At 37.0% G+C, this 13,839-nt stretch overlaps 1 protein-coding gene across 1 annotated transcript in view; it reads left to right on the top strand.

Annotated features, from left to right (window-relative positions):
* The window catches only part of SPMAP2L (sperm microtubule associated protein 2 like), a 61,935-nt gene that overhangs the window by 18,862 nt on the left and 29,234 nt on the right, over positions 1-13,839 (top strand). Inside the window, exons 3-4 of the mRNA XM_068542893.1 lie at positions 8,748-8,813; positions 10,945-11,073. Of these exons, the coding sequence (XP_068398994.1) occupies positions 8,748-8,813; positions 10,945-11,073 (195 nt within the window). The remainder of the gene's footprint in view (positions 1-8,747; positions 8,814-10,944; positions 11,074-13,839) is intronic.

Below are 13,839 nucleotides of genomic sequence, written 5' to 3'. Positions count from 1 at the left end.
ACCACCAAAGAATCTTTTGGTTATCTCAATCCACCACCACGATTTCATGTTTGGAAATATTTTTTGTTGTTATTGTTCATTATATTTGTTAATTTTTAAAAAAATTAAGGACATGCAAAAGTACTAATCAGAGTCTTCTATCAGTGTGAAGTAATGTATGGAGTTGATATAGTTCAGAAACAAATTTGGTGTTTTGGAGAGCCTCAACAGCCTGTTAGTGCGTGGTGTAGGATTCCATTTGATTTTCTGAGATGTTCTAAAGGTTGTGGACTCCCATTATTGTCTTCATAGATCTCCTAAGGTTTTGGGAACTTTAGGCTGGGAACCCTTGAGGTAAGCATCAGAGTAGTCCTGAGGGACAAAATGCAGATAGGTTAGTTGCAGTAGGAAAGGGGGTAGTTAGAAGAGTCCAGAATATGACACTGGGGGAAAAGGGTGTAGAAGCGGTATACTGTTCTTACTGCCTTCAAACCTGTATTTTACCTAGCAAACTCTTTGAGTGATAACACAGTTTAAACAATCTTAAATGCATTACTTTATCTGGTTTACTGATGGTTCCATGATTTTCCCTTATAAGATGCTTAAACTCAGTTTATATTTTAAACAATTAAATACCAATTCAATTCAATTAGCATTTACTGAGCATTTACTATTATACATGCAAGGTATCATACTAGGTGCTGTGAATGAGAAAGGAAAAATGAACTAACATTTACTGAGTACTCACTCCATGGTTAGAATGTGCTAGGTATATAACCCTTCGAGATGGATATAGTTATTTTTATTTACAAATGAGGCTAACTGCACTGGCCTCCTGTTATTTTTCAGACATATAGGCATGCTTCTGCCCCAGGGCGTTTGCACTTGCTATCACTGCTTCAATGAGATGATCTTTTCTTGAAAAGTTTATATACCTTATCCTTGTTCAAATATAAGCTGATCAGTGATGCCTTCTTTGACCACCCTATTTAAAATTGCAACCCCGTTCCCCTCTACATACTCCTCATCCCCTTACTGACTTTATTTTTCTTTGTAGCTCTTATTGCCATCTTATATACTATGTATTTATTTTTCCATTATTGTCTTTCCGCCCTGACTTGAGGGCAAAGATTTTGTCTGTTTTGTTCCCCTATATACTCTCAGTCCTAGAACACTACTTGTTACATAGTAAGTGCTCAATAAATATTTGTTGAACAAATGAATGAAAGCTGAGAGAATTAAGTAATTTGCTCCAGGATAAGAAAACAGCACTTCATTTAAAAATAAGAAAACACAGAATATCCATTGTTGGTACTGAAATAATAATCTCTTACATGAGAAGAATGGTTGGATCAAGCATTCCATGTTTCTAAGATTGAGTGCTGCCACCACCACACTGGCCTCAGGGGAAATGTTCCATTGTTAATACTGTGGCCTGGGTGTGTGCCTAGAATCCTGACTTGCATTTCTCTTCTAGCACAGCTAAGGCAAGGCATTAAGGGGCAAATAAGTCATTACTAAAGGCTGAGGGACAACAAAAGTTGTTGAGTTAAACAGAGAGTAACATGGAAATAGATAAACTGATTGAAAGATTTCAGCTTGATCTTCAGGATGGATGGCCCAGTTTTGTGACTGGGCAACCTCAGGAGTTCCTGTTAATCCCCCCTTGCCTCCTCCCACTTTCTAAAAGGAGCTTCATGATGCATCAATCACCATTTAATTAGGAAGACTTCATGTAAGGGTTTGCCTGTGCTGTGTCAGGCTGGAATCCTACCTGGCACCAGGGCCAGGGCTTGTTTTAACATAAAGAGTTTAGAGCCTATTAGAGAGCTCAGGCAAGGGAGAATGCTTTTCCTCTCACCTGCCTTTTTGTACATAGAAGCACTTTCCTTGAGTAATTCTGGCCTCTTTCCTTATCCCATAATTAGACTCCCCAGGGGGTGGAAGTGACATCTGTTTGATGGGATTGGGAGAGAGAACTGGTCACTTCTGGGTCCTCACTCTTTGGGACCTGCTTATCTACAGTGAATGATCTTTGTGATCTGCTTTCTGTCACATAGCAAACTTAGCCTCTGAAGGGTGAGGCTTGCAGCCTTGGGGGACAAGTTCAATACAGGGATGTCAGAGATCCACAGGACTCTCTTCAATATCATCTTATCAATAACAGAGAAAGTATTTTTTTTCTACTTGTCTGACTTCTATGCCTATTTTTCAGTTAGTTCCTAATTGTGGTAGGCAAAAAGGGTTGTTATTTATTGGGTCCTTCAAACTCCAAGCAAGTACATAAGTAATTATAACATGAGCTATAGTAAAATAGGTGGTGTATTAGTCTGCATAGGATAGACAATGCTGCAGTAACAAACAAGGTACAAAACTCTCAATGACTAGATGCAATAAAAGGTTACTTATCCCTCATGTCACAATCCAGTGTGAGTTAGCTGGCTGTGCCGTACAGAATATGTAGTTTCTAGGGTCACTGCAACAGGAAAAGAGAGATGGAGGAGGAGGACACTAGTTCTCTCCTTTTTTTTTTTTTTAATTTTTATTGAAGTATAGTTGATTTACAACATTGTATTAGTTTCTGCTGTACAGCAAAGTGAATCACTTATACATATACACATATCAACTCTTCTTTTTTTAAGATTCTTTCCCCATATAGGTCATTACAGAGTATTGAGTAGAGTTCCCTGTGCTATACAGTAGGTTCTTATTAGTTATCTATTTTATATATAGTAGTGTATATATGTCAATCCCAATCTCCCAATTTATCCCTCCCTGTCCCCCCCGCCAGGACACTAGTTGTTAAGTGCATTGCCCTGGAGTGATACCCAACACTTCTGCTGAACTTAGACATAACTGGTCACATGGCTTCAAACAACTGCAAAGGAGGCTGGGAAATGTAAAGGATCACATGGATACTTGGGGAGCACAAACTGTGTCTGCTATCAGTGGTTTCAGAATAGTCAGGAAAGGACCAAGGGAGCAGAGTAGGGCAGAACAGGGGATGAGCAGTACCCAGAGTATATTTTGCCTTTTTCATAATTTTCTCAAAGCCGGATATTCTGTCTGAAATTTATCTATACAATCTCATCAGAATCCAATGCCATCAAGCCATTTACAAAATTACTTAAATTACTTAATATGAAAATTGTGGGGTTTTACCATTAAGTGTGCATTTTACCTGGGTTCTTCTGGAGACAATATGCTCTTGGTTATATTGTATATATATTATCTTTGTTTTATTATGTACTGTATTTTTAATGATTTTAGAAGTGAGTATTTTGGGTCCACAATATTTTGAATACTTTGCACTTTTTAGCACTCTTCAAATCACATAAAATAGAGCATGTGGAAAGAAGGGCCTCTGGAGTGTGGAGTTCCGGACTTTGGAGAAGCTGCTGGCCTCACTGAATGCTGGAACAACCTCCCGAAGGCACAGCTGAAGCAACAGCTCAGATGTAATTCTTTTTGAGGATGGTGCCTACGTACTCTAGGACAAAGTATCTACTTTGAATCAAATAACTTGATATGGTTCTGTGGCCCAATAAGAAGAATACAGTGGTGACCAGGCCCTCCCATCAGGAAACTTGCTCAAGCCTCTTAGATAGCCTTATCCACCAGAGGGCAGACATCAGAAGTAAGAAGAACTACAATCCTGCAGCCTGTGGAACAAAAACCACATTCATAGAAAGACAAGATGAAAAGGCAGAGGGCAATGTACCAGATGAAGGAACAAGATAAAACCCCAGAAAAACAACTAAATGAAGTGGAGATAGGCAACCTTCCAGAAAAAGAATTCAGAATAATGATAGTGAAGATGATCCAGGACCTCGGAAAAAGAATGGAGGCAAAGATCGAGAAGATGCAAGAAATGTTTAACAAAGATCTAGAAGAATTAAAGAACAAACAAACACAGATGAACAATGCAATAACTGAAATGAAAAATACACTAGAAGGAATCAACAGCAGGATAACTGAGGCAGAAGAATGGATAAGTGACCTGGAAGACAGAATGGTGGAATTCACTGCCGCGGAACAGAATAAAGAAAAAAGAATGAAAAGAAATGAAGACAGCCTAAGAGACCTCTGGAACAACATTAAATGTAACAACATTCACATGATAGGGGTCCCAGAAAGAGAAGCGAGAGACAAAGGACCCGAGAAAATATTTGAAGAGATTATAGTCGAAAACTTCCCTAACATGGGAAAGGAAATAGCCACCCAAGTCCAGTAAGCGCAGCGAGTCCCATACAGGATAAAGCCAAGGAGGAACACGCCAAGACACATAGTAATCAAATTGGCAAAAGTTAAAGACAAAGAAAAATTATTGAAAGCAGCAGGGGAAAAACGACAAATAACATACAAGGGAACTCCCATAAGGTTAACAGCTGGTTTCTCAGCAGAAACTCTACAAGCCAGAAGGGAGTGGCATGACATATTTAAAGTGATGAAAGGGAAGAACCTACAACCAAGATTACTCTACCCAGCAAGGATCTCATTTAGATTCAAGGGAGAAATCAAAAGCTTTACGGACAAGCAAAAGCTAAGAGAATTCAGCACCACCAAACCAGCTCTACAACAAATGCTGAAGGAACTTCTCTAAGTGGGAAACACAAGAGAAGAAAAGGACCTACAAAAACAAACCCAAAACAATTTAAAAAATGGTAACAGAAACATACATATCAATAATTACCTTAAACGTGAATGGATTAAATGCTCCAACCAAAAGACACAGGCTTGCTGAATGGATACAAAAACAAGACCCATATATATGCTGTCTACAAGAGACCCACTTTAGACCTAGGGACACATACAGACTGAAAGTGAGTGGATGGAAAAAGATTTTCCATGCAAATGGAAATCAAAACAAAGCTGAAGTAGCAATACTCATATCAGATAAAATAGACTTTAAAATAAAGAATGTTACAAGAGACAAAGAAGGACACTACATAATGATCAAGGGATCAACCCAAGAAGAAGATATAACAATTATAAATATATATGCACCCAACATAGGAGCACCTCAATACATAAGGCAACTGCTAACAGCTATAAAAGAGGATATAGACAGTAACACAGTATAGAGGGGGACTTTAACACCTCGCTTACACCAATGAACAGATCATCCAAACAGAAATACTAAGGAAACACAAGCTTTAAATGACACAATAGACCAGATAGATTTAATTGATATTTATAGGACATTCCATCCAAAAACAGCAGATAACACTTTCTTCTCAAGTGTGCACAGAACATTCTCCAGGATAGATCACATCTTGGGTCACAAATCAAGCCTCAGTAAATTTAAGAAAATTGAAATCATATCAAGCATCTTTTCTGACCACAACACTATGAGATTAGAAATGAATTACAGCGAAAACGTAAAAAACACAAACACATGGAGGCTAAACAATACATTACTAAATAACCAAGAGATCACTGAAGAAATCAAAGAGGAAATCAAAAAATACCTAGAAACAAATGACAATGAAAACACGACAATCCAAAACCTATGGGATGCAGCAAAAGCAGTTCTAAGAGGGAAGTTTATAGCTATACAAGCCTACCTCAAGAAACAAGAAAAATATCAAATAAACAATCTAACCTTACACCTAAAGGAACTAGAGAAAGAAGAACACACAAAACCCAAAGTTAGTAGAATGAAAGAAATCATAAAGATCAGAGCAGAAATAAATGAAATAGAAACAAAGAAAACAATAGCAAAGATCAAGAAAACTAAAAGCTGGTTCTTTGAGAAGATAAACAAAATTGATGAACCTTTAGCCAGACTCATCAAGAAAAAGAGGGAGAGGACTCAAATCAATAAAATTAGAAATGAAAAAGGAGAAGTTACAACAGACACTGCAGAAATACAAAGCATCCTAAGAGACTACTACAAGCAGCTCTATGCCAATAAAATGGACAACCTGGAAGAAATGGACAAATTCTTATTAAGGTATAACCTTCCAAGGCTGAACCAGGAAGAAATAGAAAATATGAACAGACGAATCACAAGTAATGAAATTGAAAGTGTGATTAAAAATCTTCCAACAAACAAAAGTCCAGGACCAGATGACTTCACAGGTGAATTCTATCAAATTTAGAGAAGAGCTAACACCCATCTTTCTCAAACTCTTCGGAAAAATTGCAGAGGAAGAAACACTCCCAAACTCATTCTATGAGGCCACCATCACCCTGATACCAAAACCAGACAAAGATACTACAAAAAAAGAGAATTACAGACCAGTATCACTCATGAATATAGATGCAAAAATCCTCAACAAAATACTAGCAAACAAAATCCAACAACACATTAAGAAGATTGTACACCATGATAAAGTGGGATTTATCCCAGGCATGCAAGGATTCTTCAATATACACAAATCAATCAATGTGATACACCATATTAACAAATTGAAGAAGAAAAACCATATGGTCATCTCAATAGATGCAGAAAAAGCTTTTGACAAAAGTCAACACCCATTTATGATAAAAACTCCCCAGAAAGTGGGCATAGAGGGAACCTACCTCAACATAATAAAGGCCATATATGACAAACCCACAGCAAACATCATTCTCAATGGTGAAAACCTGAAAACATTTCCTCTAAGATCAGGAAAAAGACAAGGATGTCCACTCTCACCACTGTTATTCAACATAGTTCTGGAAGTCCTAGCCACAGCAATCAGAGAAGAAAAAGAAATAAAAGGAATACAAATTGGAAAAGAAGAAGTAAAACTGTCACTGTTTGCAGATTTTATTATACTATACGTAGAGAATCCTACAGATGCCACCAGAAAACTACTAGAGCTAATCAATGAATTTGGTAAAGTTGCAGGATACAAAATTAATGCACAGAAATCTCTTGCATTCCTATACACTAATGATGAAAAATCTGAAAGATGAAGGAAACACTCCCATTTACCATTGCAACAAAAAGAATAAAATACCTAGGAATAAACCTACCTAGGGAGACAAAAGACCTGTATGCAGAAAACTATAAGACACTGATGAAAGAAATTAAAGATGATACCAACAGATGGAGAGATATACCATGTTTTTGGATTGGAAGAATCAATATTGTGAAAATAACTATACTACCCAATGCAGTCTACAGATTCAATGCAATCCCTATCAAATTACCAATGACATTTTTTACAGAACTGGAACAAAAAATCTTAAAATTTGTATGGAGACACAAAAGACCCCGAATAGCCAAAGCAGTCTTGAGGGAAAAAAACGGAGCTGGAGGAATCAGACTCCCTGACTTCAGACTATTCTACAAAGCTACAGTAATCAAGACAATATGATACTGGCACAAAAACAGAGATATAGATCAATGGAACAGGATAGAAAGCCCAGAGATAAACCCATGCACCTATGGTCAACTAATCTATGACAAAGGAGGCAAGGATATACAATGGAGAAAAGACAGTCTCTTCAATAAGTGGTGCTGGGAAAACTGGACAGCTACATGTAAAAGAATGAAATTAGAACACTCCCTAACACCATACACAAAAGTAAACTCAAAATGGGTTAGAGACCTAAATGTAAGATCGGACACTATAAAACTCTTAGAGGAAAACATAGGAAGAACACTCTGACATAAATCACAGCAAGATCTTTTTTGATCCACCTCCTAGAGTAATGGAAATAAAAACAAAAATAAACAAATGGGACCTACTGAAACTTAAAAGCTTTTGCACAGCAAAGGAAACTACAACCAAGACGAAAAGACAACCCTCAGAATGGGAGAAAATATTTGCAAATGAATCAACAGACAAAGGATTAATCTCCAAAATATATAAACAGCTCATGCAGCTCAATATTAAAAAAACAAACAACCCCATCCCAAAATGGGCAGAAGACCTAAATAGACATTTCTCCAAAGAAGACATACAGATGGCCAAGAAGCACATGGAAAGCTGTTCAACATCACTAATTTTAGAGAAATGCAAATCAAAACTACAATGAGGTATCACCTCACACCAGTTAGAATGGGGATCATCAGAAAATCTACAAACAACAAATGCCGGAGAGGGTGTGGAGAAAAGGGAACCCTCTTGCACTGTTGGTGGGAATGTAAATTGATACAGCCACTATGGAGAACAATATGGAGGTTGCTTAAGCTAAAAATAGAATTACCATATGACCCAGCAATCCCACTACTGGACAATATACCCAGAGAAAACCATAATTCAAAAAGACACATGCACCCCAATGTTCACTGCAGCACTATTTACAATAGCCAGGTCATGGAAGCAACCTAAATGCCCATCTACAGATGAATGGATAAAGAAGTTGTGGTACATACATACAATGGAATATTACTCAGCCATAAAAAAGAACGATATTGGGTCATTTGTAGAGACGTGGATGCATCTAGAGACTGTCATACAGAGTGAAGTAAGTCAGAAAGAGAAAAACAAATATCGTATATTAACGCATATATGTGAAACCTAGAAAAATGGTACAGATGAACCGGTTTGCAGGGCAGAAATTGAGACACAGATGCAGAGAACAAACTTATGGACATCAAGGGGGAAAGTGGCATTGATATTGGGATTGATATATATACACTAATATGTATAAAATGGATAACTAATAAGAACCTGCTACATTAAAAAAAGAAAATTTAAAAAAAATCACATTAAATAGGACATTGGTTTTTCTTTCTCCCTCAAATGAGATTTGTTTGAGTAGGAGCCATCTCATGTAATCGTATTTGTTAAACATTCTCTTTGAATTAATCAGCTGGTATTTGTTAGTTCTTTTTCTAGGAAGAGAATTCAAGATCTTTCTAGGCCTAAGAAACAATGGGGAGCCCCAGATAGGTAAGGCAATATTATGTAGTCTTGTGTGTGATGATGTATTCCTTACATTAAATAGGTAAGTATTATTCTTACCTGTCCACTAACACTGCATCCCAGCACCTCTGTGCTCAACTGGATCCACTGAATCAATATTGTCACCTCAGTTGAGTTAACACATGGAAGGCAAACCCTAGGTCAGTGATTCTCAAATTGGACTGCACACTGGAATTACCTGGAAAATTTTAAGACTGACTGATGCTTGAGTCCCGTTCCCAGAAATCCTGACTCATTTGGCCTAGGGTGCAGCATAGGCTTCAGGAGTGTTAAAGCTCCCCAGATGATTCCAATACGCAGACAGGTTTGAGAACCACTGTCCCAGGGCATTATGCCACACTCACATGAAACACTTGTGCCCATCCTCCAAGTTCAACTTTGTTGCTTCTAACAGCTGGTCCTGCTGTCTCTAAGCCTCTGCCTAGAGCATACCTGTTTTCTAGATTTCCAGCAGGCTGGACCCACTGTCTTTCCACTTTTGGCCACAGGACTCCCCCTTTTCTTTTTTGGCTCCCGAGTGAAGCCTGATTTTTTTTTTCTTTTTTCTGATCTCCTATTGCTTTTTTATTTTTTAAATTAATAGATTTTATTTTTTAAAGCAGTTTTAGATTTACAGAAAAACTCAACAGAAGTACAGAGAAGTAGAGAGAAAATTTCTATATTACCAACCACTAGTTTCCCCTGTTATTAACATTATTATCTTGCATTGATGTGATACATTTGTTACAATTAATGAATGAATATTGACACATTATTATTAACAAAAGTCTGTAGTTTACATTAGGGTTCACTTTTCGTGTTGTACAGTTCTATGGGTCTTGACAAATGCATAATGTCATATATTCATTACTACATTACTATACAGAATAGTTTCAGTGCCCTAAAAATTACTTGTGCTCCACTTAGAGACCCCTTCCCTCTTTCCCTCTTCTTCAGACCCCTGGTGACCACTGATCTTTTAACTATATCTATAGTTTTACATTTTCCAGAATGCCATATAATGTTGGAATTGTACAATGTGTAAATTTTTCAGACAGGCTTCTTTCACTTAGAAATATGCATTTATGGTTCCTCCATGGCTTTTCATTTTAGTAGCGATTTCTTTTTAGCATTGAGTAATATTCTGTAGTCTGGATGTACCATAGTTTATCTGTTCACCTGCTGAAGGACATGTTGGTTGGTTCTGATTTTTGGCAGTTATGAATAAAGTTGCTATAAATATTCATATGCAGGTTTTGTGTAGATACAAGTTTTCACCTCATTTGGGTAAATACCTAGGAGTGCAATTACTGGATCATATGGTAAGAATATGATCTTAGCTTTGTCAGAAACTGCGAAACTGTCTTCCAGAGTGTCTGCACCATTCCCACCAGCAATGAATGAAAGTTCCTGTTGCTCCACAGTGTTATCAGTGGTTTATATTTTAGCCCTTCTAATAGGTGTGTAGTGGTATCTCATTATTTTAATTTGCAATTCTGTAATGACATGATGAGCGTATTACATATGTTTGTTTGCCATCTGTATATTGTCTTTTGTAAAGTGTCTATTCAGATCTTTTGCCCACTGATCGGGTTGTTTTCTTATTGTTGAATTTTAAGAGTTCTTTTTGTATTTTGAATACCAGTACTTTATCAGATGATATAGACTGAATGTTTATGTCCCCTTAAAATTTATATGTTGAAATCCCAACCCCCAGTGTGATGGTATTTGGAGGTGGGGCCTTTGGGAGTTGATTAGGTCTGACCACCTGGTACAGTACTTTACCCAAACTGAGAGCACAGTGTAGATAACTGGCATGCCCATTTTTTGCTGACCTGACTATAAATTACAGTGTTAATTACATGTTGGCAGAAATAGAACTATCTCTAATAGGTTCATTTTTGGTCATCATCTTTTAAGACAGTAGATAAAACAGTCTTGTTCTTGTTTTAAATTCCATAAGTAGTTTATTCAGCTTCTGATGTCTGGAAACTAAAATTTTGTAATAGAGATAGTTCTTGAAGTGAAGTAAAATTAGTAGAGAAGATGTCAAGAGCCATTTCTAAGATGCCAATTAGCAGTGAATTTCTTACCATTTTATTTTTCTGCTTTTTAACAGAAAACTGTTTTGGGGAAATCAAGATCCTATTCGCCCTGTTTCCCGGAATGCTTTGAAGGCTCAACTGACCAAAAGACTTGAGAACCTTGCCCAGCCTAAGGAAGTCTCCCACCGATATGTACCTAACAGGTTAGTATTTGTGTGTTACCAGGTTGTGTGTTATCAGGGACACAAATTTTTTTTTTTTTTTTTTTTTTTTTTAGGGACACAAAATTTATTGAGGATTAGGGATTCTATATCTGTTTCCAATCTGATGCTACAGTAAAACTTTTCCAGAGCAACATCTAATATTTAGCTCTTGCAGACTTGTATTATATTTTATAGTGTCTTGGCTTATCACGATTTTGATTTTTTAATAAAATAAGGGTATTATGCAAGGATATGTACCATATATAACACTGTTGTGGATGAACTTATTTGTGCATGAAACTGTGAATTTTGTATACCACCAATGGGCGTGGTTACCGTAAGTTAATTAGGGCATCTAAAGGTAATAATGTTAAGACTTTTGACGCCCATTGCAAATTTGTTTTTGGTGCATGTTTGTTGAATGACTGGACTTTCTGCTGGTTGGCTCTTTGAGGAAAGATGGTGAGGTGTAGGGAAGATGGGTACAGGCAGTGAGGGAGGTTAAAGTAAAGAAAAAAGTGAAGATGCTATTATTTATCTGAAGTTTGGTTTCCATGATAATTGAGGTAGCCATTTCTCTCCTCTTTCAATATACACCTTTAGTCAAAAGTCAACAAACTTTTTCTGGAAGGGGCCAGATATAAAGTTGGCCATTAAATATCTACAGCAACTACCCAACTCTGGGAAAGCAGCTATAGACATATGTAAACCGAGAATGCCTGTGTTCCAATAAAATTTTAGAATTTTTGCATCTGTGTTCATGAGGGATATTGGTCTGTAGTTTTCTTGTAATATCTTTGTTTTTTGTAATGTCTTTGTTTATGGCAATGCTGTCCTCATAGAATCAATCGGAAAATGTATAGAATTGGTATTTATTACTTCTTCTCTGTGGGCTCCAGTTACACATTAGGCTGCTTGGATTTGTCCTACAGCTCATCGAATCTGTTCTCTTTCCCTCTCTTTCTGTTTTATTTCTCTCTGTGTTTTCACTAACCTTTTTCTCTGTAGTGTATAATATACTATTAATCCTATCCAGCGTTAATTTTTATTTCATGTGTCATAGTTTTTATCACTAGAAGTTCAATTTGGGTATTTTTTATATCTTTTCTCTACTTGCTCAATTTTTTAATCTCCTTGCCTACTAATTCTATACTATGTCATTTGTGGGTCTGTTTCTAGGGATTGATTTTTCTCATTATTGGTAATAATTTGCTGCTTTTATATGTTTGCTGCTTCTTTTATATGTTGGAAATGCTTACGCTATAATATTAAGTGAAAAAAATTAAATAGAAAACTGTATTATGATATTATCCTCTTTTTATTTTTAATAATGTTTATTCATCAAACATGTCATGATCTTTACCATCTCAAGACCTTATTCATATTTCTCCCTCTGCCTGCAATGCTTACAATGACTAAGACTTTCTGGTCCTTAAGTCTCAGCATAGGTCTCAACTTTTCAGAGAGACTTTCCTGACTGCTCTTCTCCACATAACATTCCACCTCCTCACAAACCTACTCTGAAAGCCTCTATCTCTGCATAGCCAATGCCCTTCATAGCACTTATCACAACTATCTACCTAATTTTTGCTGTTCTCCTCCCAACATAGAGAAGAAGCTCCAAGAAAGCAGTGATTATGTCTGTCTTACTTTCTACTCTCTCCTTAGTGCCTAACAGTGCCTGGTGCTCAGTAAGTATTGAGTGTATGAGTCAGGAAATATTTTTCCAAAGTATTGTTGTCTCTGAATGGCAGGATAATATATGCTTTTTGTTTTTCTCTCTTAAACTTTTCTTGCCCTTACAAAGTTTCTATAATGAATACTCATCTCTTTTACAATGAGAAAAATGCAGAGTAGTCTATATTAAAATAATATTTGAGTACCTGCTACATTGATGGAATGGTGAGACTTGGGTGTGTGAATGACTACAAGACAGGAGAAGCACCTAAAGGCAGCAGCTATATATTCTATTAATATACAGTATCTATAAGCGGAAAAGATAGGTACACATGAAATTTAGAATTAATATACAAGTTAGTTAATAATACAATTTTATTTGAATATTGCTTTGTAACTTAATAAAATGACTTATATTCTCTTATTTAATCTTCATAACCACCATAAGATGTATTATCTTCTCCATCTTCTAGAACACTCATGTACTTATAGTTGTTGGCAGAGTAAGGCATAAGTATTATGGTTTGGTGTTAGCCACTCCCACCTCAGAGAATGTTGAATAATTGAGTTATGTCTCTGGTGTCCTCCCATCTTTCTTCTTCTTCTTCTTCTTCTTTTTGTTTTTTGTTTTTGTTTGTTTTATTTGCTTCTTGGACTTCTACCCTTTGCCCTACTCTCCAAGAGCATCTTAACTTTGTGCTGCTCACTCCTTCCTTCCACCCACTGTGCCCTCCTTTCTTGGGTCTGATCTCTTCCAAATGCCCCCCTGTTCAAAATCACCTCTTCCTTCTCTGTCTCCAATTCCCAAACTGAACTTCCAGTTCCTGCAAAAGGCAAATCCCAGGTAAGTGCTGGAGGTTCTCTGCCTGTCAGAGCTTGGCTGTGTATGTGGGTGGCGGTGGCTGAGTCAGCTCTGTCAGGCAGTAGAGCCAGGGCTGCATAGTCTCAAGCCCCTTAAAAGCAGATGTGTGACGGTATGGATGGGCCTCAAGTCTGAGTGGTCAAAAACAAGGGAAATACAGGCTTAAACTCAGACCAAGGCTTATATTAGCAACCAGCAGACAGAAGCCTGGGCAGATGAATGCAAAG

The sequence above is a fragment of the Eschrichtius robustus genome, chromosome 4 (assembly GCF_028021215.1).
Source record: "Eschrichtius robustus isolate mEscRob2 chromosome 4, mEscRob2.pri, whole genome shotgun sequence".
Taxonomy (NCBI): Eukaryota; Metazoa; Chordata; class Mammalia; order Artiodactyla; family Eschrichtiidae; genus Eschrichtius; species Eschrichtius robustus.
Note: the sequence above shows the minus strand (reverse complement) of the source record. Positions and strands in the feature narration are given on the sequence as shown.